Source organism: Gambusia affinis, linkage group LG14, assembly GCF_019740435.1.
Source record: "Gambusia affinis linkage group LG14, SWU_Gaff_1.0, whole genome shotgun sequence".
Taxonomy (NCBI): domain Eukaryota; kingdom Metazoa; phylum Chordata; class Actinopteri; order Cyprinodontiformes; family Poeciliidae; genus Gambusia; species Gambusia affinis.
The window spans coordinates 2,358,600-2,381,412 of record NC_057881.1 but is presented as its reverse complement, the minus strand read 5'-3'; the positions used below and the strand labels follow the sequence as shown (position 1 = coordinate 2,381,412).

The window sequence follows — 22,813 nt, the reverse complement described above, 5'->3', positions numbered from 1 at the left end:
TTTTGAGTTTTAATTTGTTCGTAAGCTACCTTAGTGTTTTTTTCTTGTTTACCTGCATCAGGGGCATGTAATCAATAACTTATCCCATTATTGATCTTCAGCCATACCCATTTAACCATTTACCTCTGTTGCATTCCTCACCTCAACATTCCAGATGCTTAAAGCTGAAAGTGAAACTGACAGCATGACCTGCTTTGTGATTAGTGTAGCTAATAATTTGCTAAGCACTTTATTTCACTTGCAGAGCTTTGAGATTTCACAAAAAGTTAGTTGATTTTTAGCATCAAACCGGGTCGTGACGCAGCAGAACACTGTGAATATCACACCCTTAAACTGGGAGAAAATCACTCTGTGTCCAACAAAATCCCTTTTATTTCCTGACAGTTAAACAGCAAGCACAGTATTTTTAAAGTTTAAAAACGTGTATGCAGTTAGCCTTGAAATCAGAGGTAGTTTGTTTTATAAAATTTTTTCTGAACTCAGCTTTCTGGATTCATATTTGGGTCTAAAGCTGTAAAGGTTTTGCAGACGCAAGTCCAAATTCAAAGATTAATTGCTGTAGCTTTTAAACTAGTTTAGCTTAAAAAATAGAAAGATAAACTCTCTTATCATGAATTATTTCTGCTCTCACTTGTTGGTAAACCCTGAATAATGATGTGCTGAGGCTGTAAATGCTGAAGTTTCCAAAATGTAACACTTTTACACAAAATAAGTTTATTTTTTCCAACTTATGATAAATCAGACTCCATCTCCAGTTTTCTTCTGTAAATTTTGAAGATACTTAATGAGGAAGAGCAAACTCACCTTTGTTTTCTCACCTGTCCGCCGCTGCAGCTTCACACACCACCAACTCTAACCGCTGCATTTCAGCCATTTTGAGTCTTTTTTGTGTGTGTGCGTGATCATGCATCGTGTTTGTGTGCGCTGTATGTGTCGTGTGTGTTGGTGCAGAGAGAATGGACCCTTATCCAATTTGTACTGGTCAGCGGTGTGAAATGGTGGTAGGTCGGTGGGCCAGGCGGGGGGCGTGCTCGTTCCAACGCCGCTGCAGCCGTGCAGCGTGTGCTGCCGTGCTTTCATCTCTCTCTCTCTCGATCTCTCTTTTTCTCACACACACAGCGAAATAAAAGACCTGATTATAGTGCAAATGATAAGACATACATTGTGTTCAGTATATTATTGTTGTGGGAAAGCATAATGGCGTCACGCTGACTTCCCCGTTGTGTTACAGTCTGAACACACAATCATATTCCAAGCAGAAAAAGACAGACTTTTCCATTAAATTGGTCGTTATTGTATAGTCTACCCCCTGTGGATCTGATCCATACAATGACACCGACACACACCCGTGTTCTCTGTGTCGTTGTAATTATCTCTGCCCTGGATGCCTGTAATTGTGGCTCTGTGTGTGTGTGTGTGTGTGTGTGTGTGTGTGTGTGTGTGTGTGTGTGTGTGTGTTAGGTCAGTTGCCTTCACCCTTCTGTTGTGATTATTTCAGAGCTTTTTTATCATTTCTGTGTGTATTATCAGGTGAAAGACGGATTCAAAAAGCCTCTTTCACACAATCAGTTTTCTGGTAAATAAAATGTTTTGGCTGTGAAGTAGCTCTGAAGAGAATAAATAAAATGCTTTTATTCAAAAACCACCTGAATGAAGTGACCTTGATGAACTTGGAGTTTTCATCATTCTCATTTTATTTTTCTTATAAAAGAATTCAATAAAGTCAAATGTAAAACAGATGAAATGTCCTCAGAAAATAAAGCAAAGTGAGAGTCGCCATTTTCAGAGAAACGTTTCCAAATTGAAGAAAATAAGTCGTGATCAAACAGCAGGAAAGAGTCTGGAAAAGGTTGCAGAGTGCGTCCAAACTCGCGTTATGACTCACAATGGCTTCAAACCCTGTGCTCATTGTCTACATCTGTAATTTGTGTGTGTGTGTGTGTGTGTGTGTGTGTGTGTGTGTGTGTGTCTGCGTGTCATTTGGTGAGTGAACATAAGTGGGTCTGGGGCGGTCTGTTGATGGAAGGAGTGTAAAAATAGAGAGATAACAGCCTCTCTGAAGCCAAACAGTCCACGAAGGAGGGGGACGCCGTGGCCTTCAGCGCTCATTCGCCCCTGCGGACGGCCATTTTTTATTTTTATTTTTCTATCCGTGCGTCCGTCCGTCCTTCTCCACGGTTGGCACGACGATTCGCTCGGCCCGTGTCAGCAAAATGGAGTTTAAGTGGAAGGTGGTGACAATTCTGGGATCTCAAAATAAAATGTCTAACCTGTTGTTGAGGATGTTAAATCAGTAAAACGGATATTTAATAAATCAACGTTTTGGCTCGATTGATCTGTTTGTTTTTGGAAACAAACATTTCACCGAATGTTTGTTTCCAAAACATGAAGTTTTCACAATTATTTACCAAATCTACACTGGCAAAAATAAAAGTTCACAATAATTTAGTTTGCATTATATTTGTTAACATAATTTACATTGATAACTTCTCTTCTGCACACACAATTCATGAGAGATGAAATGATTTTTGAAAACCATCAACAGTCACTACAATGATGGGATTAGTATTGATAAATTTCAGCAAGTCATGAAAATAATATTTTTTTATTTAAACTGACTTAGATGAAAATATAACTGAAAATAATTCATTTCCAGTTAAAGAAATGAACAAAATAAATGCTCATAAAAGAAGAAAAATCCACCATTTACTTACTTTATTTTTTGTTTTCTGTTTTCACAAATCTTTCCTGGCCGTTACAGAAAATGTAGTTTTTTTAAAGGCTTTTACAGAAAATATTGGAAGAAAAAATAGAAATAAAAACAGTTGCAGGCAAGCTACATTTATACTTTAAGTGCCATTCATTCACACGTTGCCCGTTACTGATATATCACACGGTTTGGATGGACTTTCAATAAAAAGTTGCTGTAGTTTCCAGTGACAGAGTCGTAATGTTGAGTGAGGCTGCAGTGTGAAGCATTAATACCATAAATAAATCCCTTCATAATATCAGGCACCACGCGGGCGACACTTCCCTCTGAGATCCTTCATCCCTGCTGTTGCTTTTCAGTTGAAATGTTGCATAAAGTGCAAGTTTAATCTAACTTATTAGTAAAAACAGATACATGCAAAGTAACATCCTGTTATTGCAGTAATAGAGGATCGATAGAAAGTAATGAATTGGTCTCTTTTTGGTAACGTGCATTCACACTGAAAGCTGATATGGTTGTTTGGATTGACTTTCACCAGCTTTGATGCAAAAATATGATCTGCATTTCATTAAGCAGGACATGATTTTACTTTTTACTGATACGCTGTGACTCTAACCTCATTCAGGAACCAAAAACCCTCTGAGCTGCATTTGAACCCGGTTCGAAATTGGTATTTAAAACCATAAAAACTTTACATCATTTTGTTCCTGCAGTTTAAAGCTCTTTAAATGAAATGCTGCAGAAAGTGACAAAGTGAATCAGGTGGATAAGAAAGTAATATGACCTTTCCCCTCCCCCGCATATTGCTGAGCATTGCCAGTCAACTGGCTGAAAGAACATTTGTTCACATCCTCCATTCTCAAGACAAAATCAAATAATTTTATTTATGAGAAACCTAAACAACAAAAAGAGTTGCTTTAAACTCAAATGTGAGCAAATACCCAAAAACTGTCTTTACCTAAGTAAAAAGTAAAAAGTAGTCATCCAAGAAATTACAAAATAAACTTTTCTGCAAACAATTTTATGCTGTTTGAAACATTAACAAAAACTGCAAGTCTGTGTCTGGTGAATTTTGGGTTAAAATAATTTATCTTAGCCAAAATTCAGTGAAATTACTGACAGAGGGTAAAGTATCCAGAAATTTTACTCAAGTAAGAGTAGCGATACTTCAAAACAAAGTAAAAAGTACTCCAGAAATGAATATAGAGTCAGTGTTATTTCTGCTGAAGTCAGTGGGTCTAAATAAGACTAAATGAATATTTAAAGCCATAATATTCATGAATGAAACTCTTTTGGTGTGGGTTTCTCTTCCAAACATAAGCAGTGAGAGCTCATGTAAAACATTTTTATTTCTGTGAAGTGGTGATCGTTTTCCTCCAGGTTATAAAACTCTTAGTCTCACAGGAGTGTAAACCAACTTCCACCTAAAACTGTGTTTAGAAGACGAAAGCAGAGAGCTCTGAACCCTCTTGTGGTCGTCCACTCCGTGAAATGCTGAGAGGTTGGGTTCACAGCGAGGAGAGCAGGGGGGGTAAATCGCACCACTCGACCTCCCTCTCCTCACCCCCGGCCCCAAACCGTCCTCCCACCCCGGGGTGATTGCAGGAACCTGCATCCCCATCCCATCTCATCCTTAAATTTGGAATCCGCCTGCAGCATCCTGATCCCCGGCTGCTGGAACTGAGGACGGTCACGCTCCCAGATTAGGGATTTCTGATGGGACAGCAGCTCAGCCCTGCAGCTGGGGTGTGTGTGGGTGTGTGTGTGTGTGTGGGTGTGTGTTTCAGTTACAGTGTTGTCAGATTAGGTGGGTTTTGAAAATGTTTGGCTGGGGGAGAAAAATGCTTTTTCCAGGTTGTTAAAATTTGGGCTGCTTTTCACAACATCTGGTGGGTTTTTACAAAATAATTGTCATTGTTGCCAATAGTTGTTATTGAAATCTCTACAATCTGTTGAATGTGACATCATCAGTGGTTAGTCATGGGTTAATCACGTGTAGTATTGTAAAACACAAATCCCAGGGCAACATGATTTAAAAGGAGAGAAAAACCCTTTTGGGATATTTTTTATTGGAGTTGTGTGGGTTTTTTATTGTTTATGGGTTGGAAACTGTCAGTCAGATCTGGCAACGCAGTTCAGTGAACATCAGTGTTGCCAGATTGGACTACTTTTGAACACGTTTTAGTAACCTGCACGTTACTAAAATTATGTCCGCTGTGAATAGTTATAAAAATCTCTAGAATCTGTCCACTGTGACATCATCAGTGGTTAGTCAGTGGTCACTAAAACTAAAACAGAAATCCCAGGGTCAGGTATGAATGACTATATGTAGAACTGCAGTTCTATAGTACTGCATGTACTAAAGAAAAATAATTATTAGAAAAATTCATGTTTTTCTATAAAACATTAATTTTATTAGAAGTTGTGATTTGGGTTGTTTTCGGGTGTTGGACGTGTTTTCATTATTTGTAGCTGGAAACTGTCAGACCTTATAACCCTGCTCAGTGAGCATCAGTGTTGCCAGATTGAGTTGCTTTTGTTTGGAAATAAAAAACAGCTTTTTGCAGGTTGTCAGTTTCTTCTGCTTTTCACAACATTTGGAGGGCTTTTAAAACAGAAAGTTCTGTTGAAATGGTTTTCATTATGTGGCAGAAAAGCACAAAATCTTTTTAAAATTCCAAAATGTTGCTGAACAAAACTCCAGGGTCATTGTGTTCAAAGAGTCAAGTCCTCTGCAGTCCCAATAGGATCTGGTTCTGGTCAGAATATAATAGAGGACAACCAAAAATGGTGCAAATTGTCACAAGTCTAAATGCAAGCAATGACACATTGGAGACAAACCTTTTATATGTCTGACTGTATCTGGGGCTATTATTCATTAGAAGTTGAGATTTGGGCTGGATTTATGTTGTTCTGTGGCTGGACACTGTCAGGTCTGGCAACCCTGTTGAGTGAGCATCAGTGTTGCCAGATTGGGATGATTTAAAGATGTTTGGTGGGTTTTTAGAAAGTTTTCAGGGGAAATGTATTCCAAGTTGTTATTGTGTGCAGAAAAGCAGAAAACTTTTCATGAAATGTTGTGCTGTCAAGCTGAGATTCACAATAAGCAATTAATCAATCAAATGCACGCTAAATTAAATGAGTGCAATAATTTCCATTCTGATTATTAATATTTTTTGAAGAGCAATTGTGTTTAATGACTTCATAATCCATTTTATTCATAGTTTACATTCTGTTTCATTTTGGGTATTTAAAGTATCTTCCAGTTCCAGTGTTGAGTGTTTGTCTTTGAGGCGGCAAACTTTCATTATTATGCAATAAATTACTCTAAATGTATCTCATACAACAGTATAATCAATTATTGTAAGAATTACAGGGAAAATGTATCATCCAGAAAAATTGTTTGCCGTCAGTCAGATCTGGCAACCCGGTTCAGTGGGAATATTCATGCAGCGTGTGTCCATGTTTTTGGAGTGAGATTGCGCTTTCATTTGCACTCTGAGGCTTCCTGAGCCGACGGTAAATAAAAGCCACTGTGCTTTGTCTCTTGACCTCTCCAAACCAGAAAGAGGAGGCAGCAATTTTCTAAGAAAAAAATCTAGGGGAGGGAGCGGGTGTTGGTGCGAGGCGGGGGCTGCAGGCAGCAACCGCCGGCCTCCGGCGTGCGCGGGTCTGGCTACCCCCTCTGAGGGGCCCCGATCGATACAAACTCAGAGCAATAAAGCTTTCCCCCTGTCATCTCCACAGAATACAAAGCAGAGCGGGGAAGGGAAGGGAAGGACGGGGGGATGGAGGGAGAGGAGGAGGAGGACGAGGCGCTGTTCCGCTAGCCACACCAATTTCCTAACCCCCTTTTTCACCTCCCTCGTCTTCTTTCTCCACCTTTCCTCCAAGCTCTCCACTTCTTCTTCTGCTTCCCTTCTTTATAATTAATGCCGTTTGAATAAATACGCTTAATAATTCATCGCTGTTATTTAAGGCGAGATTGACGGATTGACTGAAAGAAAGTGTAAGAGAGAAGCGGAGCAAAGATCACATCTGGGGGAAAAGGACAGGAGGAAGCAGGAGAGCAGCTCTGTGTGATGAAAGAGCCGGGCTTGAAGAGACGGATGTGTGGATGGAGACGAGCTCGGATCGACGGGAAGGGGTGAAGAGGTCAAATAAGTGCTCTGTTTAATTGGGAACCAATTTAAGTCGGGTCCGATCGATAAAGCTGTAAACCCGGCCGTCTAATGGCCCGCAGCCCGTTCTATAGATCACCGGACGTCCAGCTCTCCTCCTTTACATGTTTCTCTGCACCTGTGGAGCCGCACGCGTTGGCCTGACACCATAACTAGTTCTGGTGGATGATAAATTGTCCCAGAAGTTAATCTGATAAATGGTGATATTGTTGTTTTCAGACCATTTTCAACTAATGATGGCATTTTAATGCAATTACACCCACTCAAAGATCAATAAACGTTAAATTAAATTAAACGTTTAACACTGGAACTGGAAATGTCCAAAATAAATAAACAAAGCGACAAATAAAAGGAATTATGAAGTCTCTGGTATCACAATAATCCTTCAAAAAAGGGCTGGTTGAGATCAAAACTCCAGTTTTTCTTAGAGAGAGAAAAAACTGATCAATCATGCAAATGGAAATTGTTGTCCTTGTTTTAATTTATCATGCAGATAATTAATTTATTGCATCTGATCCGCAACAAAACCCTGCATGAAGAAAGCCAGGCCGGCTTCACACCGCTGGGATTTTCCGCCTCGATCCAAATAGTTGGAACATAAATATCCTGGCGATCACATGACAACCTCATAAGCCCAGATTGAAAAATAATACGATCTTCCTTTTGGGGCGGAGGAAATTCTGCGCTCCTCGGGGGTTCGGCTTTTCGTCTCGTTTCAGTCCTGAAATTAAAAAACACTTCATTCATTTCATGCAAAACATTTTTAATTCAACTGTTTCTTCCTGCTTTGGTTTCTGAATCGCAGGTTTCCCGTCGAGGCCTCTGCTTTTCTCAGACCGCCGTCTCGTTTTTCGGCCATCTCTCTGTCCGCCCCGTCGTTTCTTTTTGTCATTTACTCTGTTGCACACAATCTGCCCCCTCCCTCCTCATCCAATCGCTCACACTCGGCCCATCAAGGCGAGGCTGTGTGTCTTTGTTAGTCCAATTGTCACCATCTTCTCCTTTCCTGCTATTTCCTGCGAGGACGCTCCGTCACGCTGCTGCTCTCTCTGTTCCACACTCTCATTTTGGCCAATTTTTCCCCCCACATTTGCTCAATCCAGATGTCTTTCTTTGTATTTTGGTTATTTGTTGATTATTTTCCTTTGAATTTCCCTTAAGCAGACATTTTGTTTGCCGTCTCATCTTGTTGTTTCCGTTTTTTAAAAACACTTCTGGTTTCTTTGTTTCCGCCATTTTTCTCCAAAGTTTACGCCCTTCTACTCCAGCATCCCAGCCTCCATCTTTGCGCCTCAACGCTGAGATTCTGGAGGAAGAAGGAAGTACACCACAGTGGCCATTTCCTTCTTCACCTTGTCCTCCCTCCCGTTCTTTCTGTGTTTTTATCCCTCCATTCCTGCGTTGTGCTCCTCGGGGAGGGCAGTAATAATGGTGGAGAGAAGGAGAGAGGGAGGGAGGTGCGATTATTGTCTTGTCGGGAGTCAGAGGAATCGATCGGCACAGAAATATGTGGTGCGAGAAAGAGGTACTGTATCGGATATAATAAACACTCTGGAGACATATTCAAGAAGGCGCCCGTGCACGCTCACGTGCACACGTTGAAGGTGCACGTGTGCACAGAACACAACACATTCAGTTCTTTTCCAGTTGTGCATATAAAAAAGAAAGAAACTCCTCGACAAATCAGCGTCCAAGCAGGAGTTTACTCATTCACTCCCAGGCAGCTGCTTCTGTTTGCAGCAGATGCATACCGAGGAGGAGGAGGACGTCAATATTTAGATGTAGAAGAAGTCCTCAGCTGCTCAGCAGGAACATTTTCATGCAGATCAGAGATGGAAACTAATCTTATCTCCAGTTTGCTTCAGGTCTGATCTGCCTTTTCTGTTGGTTTTCTAATGATTTTGATGCATAAAAGTGAAAGGAAAATGTCCCGACCGAATCTTGATGGAGAGTTGAACATCAAAGCATGTGTCACGAACCTTTCTCTGATTGTTTTGTTGGTTGGTTCCAGTTTATAGACTGGAAATCCGGTGTAATACGTCCCAGAATATGTCAGATTTTTCAGCATTTGACTGTTTGGTTTGTCTTTAACCTTTACCTGAGTGGATGTTCTGCTGTTCTCCAGCATGTCAGAAAACAGAATCAGAGCGTGTCATTACCCCTAAACTCTTGTTTTCTGCTAACTGAGGAGATGCATGTCACCTGAAAAACAAATTTGAGGCAACGTGTAGTCCTGCGCTGATGTGAGAGCAGCAGACATTAGCATGCAGGACTTAGTTTGCTGCACCTGCAGGGCAGAGAAACATGCTTATTCTTAATGATTAACACTCTCACAGGTGCATACACAACATCTGAGCAGAAGCCCTGTTCACACACACACACACACACACACACCCTGATCTTACACTGCTGTTGCCTGGCAACGGGTCCATGTGTCCTGCATTAGCTCTGTCCAGCAGCGCTGCGACCGCCGCCGCCGTTGACCACTGCTGCAGGGGAAAGACGAGTGGCGAGGGAGGGACAGTCGGAGGCGGAGAGAGACGCTAACTTTGGCTGTAATGATACAAACGCTTCTCAGAGGCTGAAATAATCCGGTTTACCTCCACGCTGAAGCCTGATGGCGAAACCCAAAACTCGTCTGTCAAAGTAACGGCAGGACAGAGACGGATCAGAAAACAGAAACATCTCCAGGAAATGAATGGAAACGGGTTTAAATTGCTCTAAAGCACCTAAACAAAGTTTCAGTTCAGGGTTTAATTACAAAAACTCACTTAAATCTTTATGTTTTATGCAAAATTTTATTTTATTTTTTTAAGGAAATTATATAAAATCCGTTTCTTTTTATGTCTCTCCACCAAACCTTTACATTTTACACGTTCACTCGTCAGGAAAAGAGATTTCAAAATGAGGGGAACTGGAAATGGACTCAAACCGGCAACCTTCTACAACAGCATTTAGCTTAAAAGTTGGAGTTTTGGATTTACAAACTTCACCTCTTGCATGAAATAAAGATCAGTACATCATTGCTGAAGGATAATTTAAATGTTAGGGTGGGTTAGAAAAGACTGAAGATGATGGAAAATAGCTGATTTTTTTATTAATTAGGACAAAGAAGAAATAATAGAAACCAAAAATGGGTGAAATTCCTGTAGGAACAGGTGAGAGTAAAAACTGTTTGTTAATCTATATTACAGTTCAGCTAAATCAGACAACCTACCTTGACACTACAAACTACAAACCTTTCATTGTTTCAACTTCTGGCTTTGCATTTAAGAATAAAATAAAACTCTGCTTCTGTTTTAGAGCGAAATCTGATCAATTCAAGTGCAGTTATTCCAATTAATTCAGAAAATTTAAAAGTAGTGTATTTGTTTTACATTTAAAGGCACAGTCAAAAGAATACAATCTCTTTTTTTTCAGGAGAGCAAAACATTTTCATTCTCTCGTTGAATCTAGTTTTTGCAAACTGTGGCTGTTTTTCATAATAATCAGAAGTCATCACTGTAAAAACAAAATGTCACTTAATTTACTGCAGAAAAAGCAGCAAAACCAACTGAAATCCAAACAAATCTGAGTTTGTCGGCTTCCTGATTTACTGACCAAATCTGGTCGTTGAAATGCTTTTCATAGATGTGAAGAATAAAAGGGATTTTTAATGAAAACACAACTTAACTAAGATCAAAAACTTTAAAATGTTCTGGATTATTTAGAGAGAAATTATATTTAATTTGTTTTCTGATGTGAACATCATTTACTTTTTAATTTTAGACTGCTGTTAAATGTTTGAAATAGATCAGTTAAGACACTTAATTAATTTAATCTTTCTCTTTTTCAATTAGATTTGTTTGATGCAAACAGAACTTTTATTTTGAAAAAAATTGAAACTACAAAGATTGTTTTTTCAAATTCCTTTGAAAAAGTTTAATCTAAACAGATTAAAATCCTAATTTTATGTCCAACATTAAAAAACAAAGTGAATTAAACAGAGTGACATTAATTTTAGTTTTTTTCTGCGTTCTCTAGGTTGGGGGGCAGACAGGTGGAAAAAAGGGAGGCAGCTTGTGAGTGTGGAGCGTGAGGTGGCAGAGACCATGTGCCTGACCTTTGACCTCCACACGCCAAACAGCTCCAGCCTCCCCTCCCCTTTCCAGTCCACACACTAGAACCCACGCGCCGTCTGTCACCGGCCCCTGACAGGCGTGACCGAGGCGCGGAGGGGGGCGCTGAGTTTAGGACCCCCTGCAGCCATTTTTACCCCCTCACCCCCTGACTGCCCCCCAACGGCACACTGGCCATCAGTGCAACGGGGCAAATGCATTTCTGCAAACTAATGAAACTAGGAAAATTATTATTATTTTCTCAATAATTAAGAAAATATTGTTTGTTACCAGAAATAAATAAAATCTAAATAATGGGGGAAAACTATAATTAGCTGGAACTACATGGTTTGTTTATAAAACTAACTAAAATATACTGAAATTATAGATATAATATCCTTCATCTTCTTGATTATCAATCTATTTATTAGCCTTCCTAACTGACGTGAAATTTAATTTATTTTTATTTTTTCAGCCGTCACCAAATTACGGCGCTCCATACGCCACAAAATGGCGGCAGCAAAAGTTGGGGGATAACAGCAAAGTCATTTTAATTGAATAGATTTTATTGAAAATAGCATCTTCTGTTGAGTATTCAAACACTGAATGTACAGTTAACAAGGTGAATATCTTATATTTTCCCTACAGTGGCAGCCACCACTAAAGCTATAAAAAAAACAGATCTTTTTTTTAATGTGTAATGTTGCGTTTGTATTATTCAGTATTACTAAAAAAATAAATAAAAATCATTCTAGGTTTTTGCTCTTTAGGGCCCCCTGGTGGTGTGGGGGCTCTAAGAATATTCTAGCTCTGAAATTACGCAATTTGACATTTTGAAAATGAAAACACTAATTTTGAAAAAAATTAGTTTTTTGGTTAAAAGGTTTTGGCTGATGTGTTTTTTTTTTTTTATTTGTTTGGGGTTTTTATTGGCAAAATTAAAATTAGTGTATTTCACAAAACTGCAGTGTAAGCGCTTTTTTCACATCACACGAGTCACATGATCAACGACCGGATGTTAAAGACGACAGGAAGTAGCTGGAGCATCATGGTGGTTCATGTTTTTAACAACTTATTGCATGAACAAACTTATTCACGTGTGGCTTTATTTAATGGAAACACGGCAACTGCAAATTAGTTTTTCAACATTAGCGGACACACACCCGCAGTTTCTGAGTTTTGTAAATTGTATACTGAAAGAAACTGAATTTAAAAAAAAAAAAAGATTTGCCTGATTTTATTATTTTACATTTATGTCATTTATATAAATTATTTTCATTTCAGTTCTGAAAATACAAAAATTTCTACATAACTGGATATTTTAGATCATCTGATGGAAATTTTAAACATTAAATGAATTACGCTTTGATCAGTTACTCAGTACTTGAGTTACTTTTTTGCTCTTAGGTAATTTTTTATGGCTACTTTTTATTTTTACTTTTGAAAAATATGCATAAGTGTTCCTGCTTGAGTATAATTTTTTGGGTACTCATCTCCAGTGTAGACCAGAAACGGATCAAAATCAGAAATAAAGTTTTAAAGATGTTCCAGTAAAACCTGATCAGGAATATCTGGGATTCGGGATGCAGATGAACAGATGGTGCAGGATTTTTTACAAAATGGTAGAGAAAAAAGGATCCAAGAAGGATGAAATTAATTTAGTGGATTCTTCTGTTTGTGTGTAGAAAAAAAGTATAGAAAAAGTCAGATATTTGTGTTCAAAATAAATACATTTTTGTTTAAATCCAAGCTTGAAAACTTCACTGATGGTTTCTGGAAATAGCTGAATCATAAAAACTAGAATATTACATTCTGTAAAATGTTTTTGTTTATTCCATAAACTTATAACTTACTGTCTCTGAAATGTAATTGTATTATGTATTCAGTGAAAGTGGGTGTCTGAATGACAAATGAGTTCATTTGTGCTAATTAATTTTAGCATTTAATATGAAATATTATGTCTTTTAATTGTTAAAATACTGTGAATTTTGTCTGCTTCCTTACATTTCAGTTTTAAAAGTTAAAGTTCTCCATTTGATATTTTAGTTTTTGTTTAATTCAGAAATGTTATATCTTTATATCAATTAACCACTGAGAATTTGTAGTTAAAAAATTAAAACCTTTTAGCACATTCAACGGAGGCTTTTTGCTCGCGTCCTTGCTGTTTGTTCGCTCCGAACACAAAGAGAGTGCTGCCACCTTCTGGTATGATCCTGGAACTGCAGGACATTTAAACCTACACCGCGTTTAGCTGCTTTTTCTATTAATTTTTCAAATGTAAATTAAATACCGATATTTATTTGAGTTTGATGTTTATATGTATTTTATCTTTCATTTAAATTCAAAGGAGCAAAAATATAAAATAAATTTAAAAAGATTGGATTTTATTTATATAATTATGCTCTTGAGGTTTTTTTACACCTTGAACTTCTCTAACACTGACCTTGACATCCTTGCACATGATAACATACTAAACTCACACTGGATAATATTTGCCACTGGTTGTTATTTCTCTAAGGTAACATGTTTATTTTTCTGGCTATTACAGAAATATGAAGTTTTTTTATTTTAAAGTTAATACTCTTGTAGGTCATTCCTGTTTATCTCTATTTTTATAATTATTTATATTAATTATTTTTGATTTATATGCTAGTAGACTGAACATCTAACCTCATTTGAACTGCATTTTAACTTTTTTAATATAAAATAAATAAAATAATGCATATTTAAAAGTATAGGATAGACAAAAGAGTCATTTTATCTGAGAACTGAAACTGCTCAGCTAAGCAGTTTCAGTTTTTCTTCCAGGTCCAATTACTGCTGCAATCCCAGATGTGACCACAAACAGAAAGAAAAGAGAAAGATCTTTATTAGGAAAGTTTGCTGCCAGGAAAACTTTCTTTTTAAAACTTCCCCTGCTTTCATGCAGCAGCTTCAGCACATTTACTCACAGCTATTTCTGGAACAACTTTTGGCTGCAGTTCAGTATTGGAGGCACTGATTTCAGAGAAACTCTGAATATAATTGGATGAAAAACCACGAGATAAAGCTTAAAGTTTATAGGATTCAGATGCAGAAATGCTTGCTTGTGGACACTTTGGAGAAAAATGTGCTGGAAGACACTCAGTAATGTTAACTCTGTTTTTACAATAAAAACAATAATAAATTGTGCAAAACATGGTTTGTATAGCATTTACATACATTAGACACAAAATGCTTCCATGTATGTCTAAAAATAAATGTGTGTGTTTTCTGCAGATATCAGGATGTCCAAAGCACCAGGGGAGGAGAAACCTGGAGCTGAATATCCAGGCGACGGTTCAGGTACAAAACAATCAGTTTTATGAAATAAACCGCTTATCCTTGATGAATTTAAGGAAATAATACATAAAACGTTACAGGCTGCTCGTTTGTAGTACAAAGACTTTTATTACGTCACTCAAAAACACAAACATCTGTGCAAACAATTACTAATGGATAAAAACAGCATGACTGATTGTGAAGGATCTCCTGTAGCAGACTGTATCGCAGTGATTCTATGAAAGCCTCTGACTGAAGACACTGTTTTTGTACAACCGTGATGAAAAAGCAGCTCATGATTTTCCTTAAAGTTCATTTTATGAAGAAAGTTTCATTAAATGAATCCAATTTTTTGAATAAAAAAATGACTTGTCTGCATGATTTCTTCCTTTTTACCTTTTCTAATGATAAATACAAATACTTTGAGAAGAGAAAACAGAAAGTTTTGATTTTCCACAGATTTTTGCATCATTTGGAGAATTTCTTTATGGATTCTGGAGATGATGGCAGCATAAAACAGCCAGTAATATCCCCAAAACATGAGGCTTTCAGCTCTCCACATGACAAAAAACACTGGAGAAAAACACTTCATGAAAAAAAAAAAAGAACAGTTTTTGTTTTAAAGGATCTGTTCTCCTTTAATAAATAAAAACAGATGTAAATTAGCCTCCAAATGCATTTAAATTGATTAAAGTAGTGAGTATTTAACCCTAATTACATGAATTGATGAACATATGATTCAGTTAGCATTATGATCATGTATATTTTTGTTTTTCAGACTCTGACAGAAACAGTCCTGATGACCAGGTTGGTTTTTAAAGTTTCATAATATTAAATCCAATTACTTTAGAAATATCTGAACTTTTCATGTGCATTTTAAAAGTCTTCCTATAAAGTGGAATTTAGAGTTTTTAAATATAAAATCATGAATCTCATGTTTCTGACTTTATTTTAAGGGTTTTTGTGTCTGCTTGAAATCTTTGAAAATTAAATTTGGTGTTTTCAAGGTTTGGAAAGTTTTGACTTCTGCTCAGAAGTCCTTAAAAATATTCAATATTCAAACTGTAAGCATTATTTACAGTGGAAAACAGATGTTTAAATATAATAAAAAGTCTTATTCACATGTTTGTTTGTTTTTCTCACAATCTGAAGTTAAATCAAACCAAGATTTTCTTGTTTAGGATATTTTAAATTACAAATACGAGACAATGTTTTAGTTTTTAAGACATCAATAACAGTAATAAATCATATAATGGAGATTTGATTCTGTGTTTTTTAGTTCATTTGTATTGTTTTGGTGTTGGAAAAGTTTGAAAACATATCTTAAAATGTTTTAAAATAACTTTGCTGTGAGAAAAGTGTATGAACACTTTATGTAATAAAATATTTATTCAATCGGCAGATTCAAAGATTTAAAGCAGTTTAATCAAATACCAAAAGTTAAGCTTTTTTTTTCAAAGTGCTTATTCCATTTAAGTAATTATAGAACTGTTGAAAGATTTTGCAGAAAAGTTTGTGAAAGTGAAATGTTTAAATGTGAATGTTTTATTTCCAGCTGCAGGTCCAGAAGATGAGAAGCAGCCCTTACAGCCTTTCACCCACAGCAGCAGGCAGCAAGGTGAACGCCTGATTCTGTTCAGTCGGTTTAACGATAAAATAATTAAAATAATCTGTTAAACAGCAGAAAGAAACTAAAATCATTACAGAACTGATCCGCTTGTTAAACCTTTCTTTAATGTCGAAGACATGAGAACCGTGTTGAGTTTTAATCAGGGGGGGAAACAAGGTGGAGAATGACAGCAGAAAGGATGGATGATGACTGGCTGGAGGTCAGAGGTCAGCAGCCTGAGGAGAGGTTGACTGAAAAAGGATTCTGTCTAACAGAAGAGAGAAAAGAGAGAGAGTTTTTAAGGGAAAAACTAACAAAATTTAACCTGGAAACTATCCATCCATCCATTCTGAAGTTTGATTGTTGACATTTATTTGCTCCTCAGTTTTTCAGTTTTTGCTTTTTTTATCTTGTGACTTTCTGAAAATTTAAAAACACCAAAAGAAAATAATATTTATAAAAACAATTTCTGTGGAAAAAAATGTCTCCACTTATAATGCAATAGTATTGCTGTGAGAAAATTACTTTTTCTTTTAAATTATCTGATTATAAGTTCTTAAAGGTTCTGGGTACCAAAGTGTGTGTTTGTGTGTGTGTGTGTGTGTGAAGGATGCAACAGTAAATATTTCATAGACAAACTTGTGATTTTCACTCTTTCCTCCAGAGTCGATCGTCTTTGGGTTGTTAGCTGCTCTTATCGTCACTCTGAGCTTCTGAAAGCCTCAGCTGAGGCGGAGCAACAGCAGAGCATCAAAGTAGCTCTGATCTGGACTCTTTGTGAAGGAGAATTTGTCTTTTCTTCCAGGTAAAGAGCGAAGAGAGCTCAGAGATAACACACAGCGCCGCTGCTGCTGCTCCTCCTGCTGCTCCGCCCTCCCAACAACAGCAGCAGCAGCAACAGGCTCAGCATCACCACACACAGCTGATGCTCGCCAGCAGTCAGCTGGCAGGGGTGAGAACACACACACACACACACACACACACACACACAGAGAGAGAGAGAGAGCACAAAATCATGCACAAAACTCAACAGCTTTTACTTATTTTTGTTTAATTTTAAGTTATAATGTGAGAAACAGAGGTGGGCAGATTACCCACAAATTATACAAAAATAAAAGTAGCACTACTAAAATGTGTTTTTCTCAAGTAAAAGTAAAAAGTATTTGGTAAAAACTCTACTCAGGTACTGAGTAACCGATCAAATTATCAATCGTTAAATATTTTTAAATTAGAATCATAAGTTGGAGCAAAATCTAAAGTTAAGAGGAAATTTTGGTATTTTAAGGATAAACATGACAATAATTCATACAAGTAACAAAATATAACAAAATCAGCCGAAAGAAAGTTTTTAAATCAGTTTCATTCAGTAATAAAACTGATGAATCTTTAACAGAAACTGCAGGTGTTTGACTGTCTGGTGAGTTTTTGGTTAAAATATGTTTGTTTTTCATTCAGTGGGTAGAAAAGCAGAAATTTTACTTGACTAAGAATAGAGATACTTTATAATAAAAAAACAAAATTACTCCTGAGAGTGATTTTCTTTCAAAAAGGCAACTTGTTTAAATGTAACTGTTTACTACCCGTCAGTTGTAAGATATTGTTTGGTTTCCCTGCAGCTCGCCGCTCTCCTCCCGGCCCAGCAGCAGCTGCTCCTCCAGCAGGCTCAGGCTCAGCTGCTGGCGGCCGCCGTGCAGCAGTCCAACGCCGCTCACGCCGCCGCCCACGCCGCCGCGCAGCAACAAGCCAATCAGCAGCAGCAGCCGCAGCAGCAACAGCCAACCAAACAGGAGCAACCGGTCCAAGCTCCGCCTCCACAGCTGGCGCTGTCGCAGCCCATCCAGCTGACCGCGCAGGTAACGAGAGGCTGGAGCTGTTCGATGCTGCATGTTTTCATCACCAATACTGATACCAATATTTATGATTTAAGTACGATACAGTGGAACCTCAAGATGTGAGTTTAATTTCTCTTGTTGCGTTTGTAAGCTAGTTGGCTCATATTTCAAACAAATTATCTGTATTGGAAACAACTAAAATAATTTTTATCCATTCCAGCCCACGTATCCCCAAACCACGATAATTATGGAAAAATACAGATTTTTTGTTAACGAATAGACAAAAGATAGAGGACCAGGGCCACTAGAAAAAAAAATCAACAAGAGGAGATCAAACAAATTCGTGTGCAATTCTTCTAAATAAAAGGTAAAAACTATCATTTAAGAGCAAATCAAAGGAAATGGTAGAGTTGAGACTGTAAAAGTATTTCAAGAGGTAATCTGAAACTAAAGTATTGATCCGACTTTGCTACTTCACGCAGCGTCCGTCTGGTGTGTGTCACCTCTGAAATGTGTGTGTGTGTCACCTCTGAAATGTGTGTGTGTGTTTGCTGCAGGACATCCAGCAGCTGCTGCAGCTCCAGCAGCTGGTTCTGATGCCGGGTCATCCGCTCCAGTCGCCGGCCCAGTTCCTCCTGTCCCAGCCTGCACAGGCGCAGCAGCCGCCGCAGGGTGACGACACAAACTCCCTCTGATAACAGGATCTCTTTGCTATCACTGATCGATTGGATTGTTTTGTTTTTAACTGGTTCTTCTTCCTTTTTTCAGGTTTGCTCTCAACAGCCAATCTGATCCAGCTACCTCAGCAAAGCGCAGGAGGCCTTCTCACAAGCCCGCCTCGCATGGGGCTCCAAGCACAGGTAACTCATCTCTTTACAAGGAAAGAAAACATAAAACCTAAATAAAACCTTCCTCTAAACAATCCGCTTTTATTTTTTATGCACCACAGGGCAGTTCTGCTGTAAGAAAAACGTTTATATCTCTATCTGTACCACTTTAATATAACGTTGCAATTCAATTCTGTGTATTTTGGGGCATTTTATGTGACAGACAAACTCAAAGTAGCATCTAATTCTTATGTAGAAGGAGAAATATTTACAGTTTTCAAAAACTTCTACAAATATGTGAAAACTGAAGTACAGGAGTGTTCAGCTTTCAGCTAATAAATGCAGTTTTATCTCATTTAAACAAGAAAACTTTGTTAAAACAATATGGAAAAACCGTAAAATGAGATTTATCTGTCATTAAACTAAAGTATCTTCTCTCTTAAATGAGAGAAATAGCAACACCTGTTGGGGTTTTTAGAAGAAACTGGGTGAGAAGAACAAGAAGTATTTGTCAGTTTTAACACAACAATTAACTGTGATTAATTGTTGAAGTTATAGTCGACTAATTTCATTATCAGTTAATTGTTAACTAGACTCTCATTTCATTTGCTGAAAGAACAACACAGTTAGAGCAATAATTAATCAAAACTGAATAAAATAAAATAAAGATTTTTTTTTATTTAAGATGGAAAAACCTTTTTAAATGTTAATCCAGAACTTCCACAGCGTCAGTTTTAGCTTCACTTGGTTCAAATTATGTAAAAAGAAATCATTGTTTCTCCATTAATTGATCCAAAAACCGTCAGTGGTTTAGTACATAGTATTTCTGAGCTACATGTTCATCCTTTGCTACAAAGGATCAAGCATACACCATTACATTTTAGGTAATACATTTTTATTTTCTTATTCCAAAAACTAATTGAATTATTTGCATCTTTTAATTTATTTCTAATATTATAGAAAATAGGCCTAAGTGGTTAACTGAGAAATCTTTATCTGAATAATCTATTACTTTACTAATTCTGATGTTTTCTTTTGAAAGGAAAGATGATTTCGTCTTTTTTCTGTTTCTAATCAGCATCAGGTGTGAACTGTGAGTAACGTTTTTCCTCCTGATGTTGCAGAGGGAGAAGAGCAGCGATGCAGGAAGCAGCAGCAGCAGCGCAGCCTCTGTATCCGCCAGCGGAAGCAGCGCCGTAACGTCTGTCGGAGCCAGCTCTGCGTCCAGCAGCGTCATGGCCTCCTCCTTGACCTCCGGCTTGAATCCCGGCGGTCAGACGGCTCAAATGAGCGAAGAACCGAGCGACCTGGAGGAGCTGGAGCAGTTCGCCAGAACCTTCAAGCAGCGGCGCATTAAACTCGGATTCACACAGGTGAAAATGAGCGGGAGAGAGGCAAACAGAACATACAAAGTTCAGTATATTAATTCATTATCTTCTCTGTCAGGGTGACGTTGGCGTGGCGATGGGGAAACTGTACGGAAATGACTTCAGCCAGACCACCATCTCTCGCTTCGAAGCGTTAAACCTGAGCTTTAAGAACATGTGCAAGCTGAAGCCACTGCTGGAGAAGTGGTTGAGTGACGCAGGTGAGGCAGAAGCTTCATTTAATTTATCAGAACAAACATTTTTTCACAAAAGATCAGCAGGTCCTGTCAAGTTCAGTTATTCAAGTGGACAAAATTTATCTGATGGCGATGTGGTGACAGTGGATTGGAACAACTCCAGATTAACTAAAATTACAATTAATCTGAGGTTTAGAGGACCACAAGGAAGCATAGAAAATATAAAACATCTGCTCCAAAGAGGTCAAAACTCAGAGATGAAGTTGTTGAGGCTTTTATGTTTTGGATTCACCAAGTTTTTATGGATAAAAAATAACTTATTATCATTAAAATAATAATCCAGATTTTATAAATAATAGACCCTGAGTACAGAACCCTGTGGTACTCCGTAATTCATCACATTAGGAAGCACTGAGATCTCAGACTGCATGTAAAAGCTGCTGTTTTTATTTTAATGTGATTTTAGTTTGTTTTGGTTTTTAATATTTATGCAAATAGGCAGATTAAATTTAAATTAACTAACTTACTGAGTTATAAAATTTCCGAAAGCTTCAAAAATTACAATAAATATTTAATTTTGACGTTGTTTTGTAGGTATTTTATAAGCTGTACATTAAGAGTTTTTCATTGAGGTTTTTGTTTTAATTTCATTTTCATATTTTTGCATCTCTACATTATTCTGACGTCTGAGATTATTAAAAATATATCTCCCATGAATTTGACTCTAATTTTAACTTAAAATTTAAAAAATAATCTTCAGTTTCTCCCCAAAACAAAATTAATCTTTATTTAATCTTTATTTATTGAGGAACCATTTATGATTTTAAGTATAAAGAATATTCTTTGATTTCAGTTTTTTCTTTTTACGTTTTTAAATTCTAATTGGCGACCTGTTAATTTTTATAGATCTTTCTCTGCTGCTTTTTCCTGCAGAAACGATGGCGGTGGACAGCATGCTGCCCAGTCCGTCCTCCATCTCCTCCCCCATGTTGGGCATCGAAGGACTTCCCGGCCGACGCAGAAAGAAACGCACCAGCATCGAGACGAACGTACGAGTGGTGCTGGAGCGCAACTTCAGCACGGTACGAGACGGAAAAAAACTAAAGGATCAGAGAAAAACATCAGGATTTGTTTTAGTTCAACAACATTTACAAACAAATGCAGGTTTTAGGTTTGATTCGGTTTGAATGACGGTAACAATTTATAGAAATGCAAAAGTTTTATTCTGTTTTTTCTTGACCTTTCTTCAGAAGCCTGAGATTTTCAGTCTGGCAAAAAACAACAAAATTGCTCATGAATTATATTTATATGCTAATTATTTCAAGAGTAAAGTTTAACAATACGATAATTTAGGTGTTTTTACTCATTTTAACTGATTGGAATGTAAATATTTTATTGACATCAACCTTTCAATTAATGATATTAACAAAAACTATGCAGAGATTATTTAATTTCATTTACGTGGTCATCTCAGGTGGATTGGTGAAAAAATAATCCAGATTTTCCAAAGATTTATTTCTTTTTCCCTCCTCTGCTGCTCCAGAACCAGAAGCCGACGTCGGAGGAGATCCTGCTGATGGCGGAGCAGCTCAACATGGAGAAGGAGGTGATCCGCGTCTGGTTCTGCAACCGCCGGCAGAAGGAGAAGCGCATCAACCCGTCGAGCAGCAGCACCCCACCCCTGCCCAGCCAGACCTCGCCTGTCGTGACGCACAAAGCCCACTGCTACAGCCCCCACATGGTACCGTCCAGAACCGGACCCTGCACTATTTTTGTTCTGGTTTACAGCGCAAATATGTTAGCAGGCTTAAAATAAGACAAACCAAACGGACTGTTAACTTTTCAGGAAGAAATTTATAAGTCCTTAGTATTGGTGAAAAAGTACAAAATCTTGTTCCACTGGCAGGTAATTTCACTTACAACTAGTTCCTTTTCATGAATATTAAGGAATTATTGGATTAGAGCTGACCAATATTCTCCCTATACCAAACGTAAATAAGTTTTGTATCGGCCTGAAGCCGATATAAAACATATTTACCTTGTTTGCACAAAATCATTCCTGGATAATGAGATTTTACCGTGGTCAGTTCTACCTATGTTGAGGGGTTGCTAGGTAACGGGACTGGGCTTGGCTGGGGTTGCTAGGTAACGGGACTGGGCTTGGCTGGGGTTGCTAGGTAACGGGACTGGGCTTGGCTGGGGTTGCTAGGTAACGGGACTGGGCTTGGCTGGGTTTGCTAGGTAACAGGACTGGGCTTGGCTGGGGTTGCTAGGTAACGGGACTGGGCTTGGCTGGGGTTGCTAGGTAACGGGACTGGGCTTGGCTGGGGTTGCTAGGTAACGGGACTGGGCTTGGCTGGGGTTGCTAGGTAACGGGCAGTGCCCGCTGATTTGTGACGTTACTTTCTGGAGGTTTTTGAAAAAGCTCATTTTCCAGACACCAAAAAAGCAGCTGAGTGTTTTTAAGCGCCTGGACTATTTTTAGAAGCAGTACAAACCAAAATGGAAGTACAAAACCGTGCAAAGTTTTTAAACCGAGCCCCTTTTTCTTGCTGAGAATTTACTTGCAGAGTTGAATAGTAACTAGTTATATTTACTCAGTTACATTTACTTGAGTACATTTTATTTTAAATGTTCTTTTAGGAGTATTTTATCTTTTTTCTTTTACTTGAGTAAAATTTCTGGATTCTCTG

At 37.9% G+C, this 22,813-nt stretch overlaps 1 protein-coding gene across 6 annotated transcripts in view; it reads left to right on the top strand.

Annotated features, from left to right (window-relative positions):
- Positions 1-22,813, top strand: part of LOC122843577 (POU domain, class 2, transcription factor 2) — an 85,241-nt gene that overhangs the window by 52,351 nt on the left and 10,077 nt on the right. For all 6 annotated transcript variants that reach the window (XM_044138420.1, XM_044138419.1, XM_044138418.1 and 3 more), the window contains 11 exons: positions 14,247-14,312; positions 15,067-15,095; positions 15,844-15,906; positions 16,703-16,849; positions 17,514-17,750; positions 18,287-18,401; positions 18,498-18,589; positions 19,681-19,929; positions 20,003-20,144; positions 21,054-21,202; positions 21,664-21,861. In XM_044138420.1, coding sequence (XP_043994355.1) covers positions 14,247-14,312; positions 15,067-15,095; positions 15,844-15,906; positions 16,703-16,849; positions 17,514-17,750; positions 18,287-18,401; positions 18,498-18,589; positions 19,681-19,929; positions 20,003-20,144; positions 21,054-21,202; positions 21,664-21,861 — 1,487 coding nt within the window. The remainder of the gene's footprint in view (positions 1-14,246; positions 14,313-15,066; positions 15,096-15,843; positions 15,907-16,702; positions 16,850-17,513; positions 17,751-18,286; positions 18,402-18,497; positions 18,590-19,680; positions 19,930-20,002; positions 20,145-21,053; positions 21,203-21,663; positions 21,862-22,813) is intronic.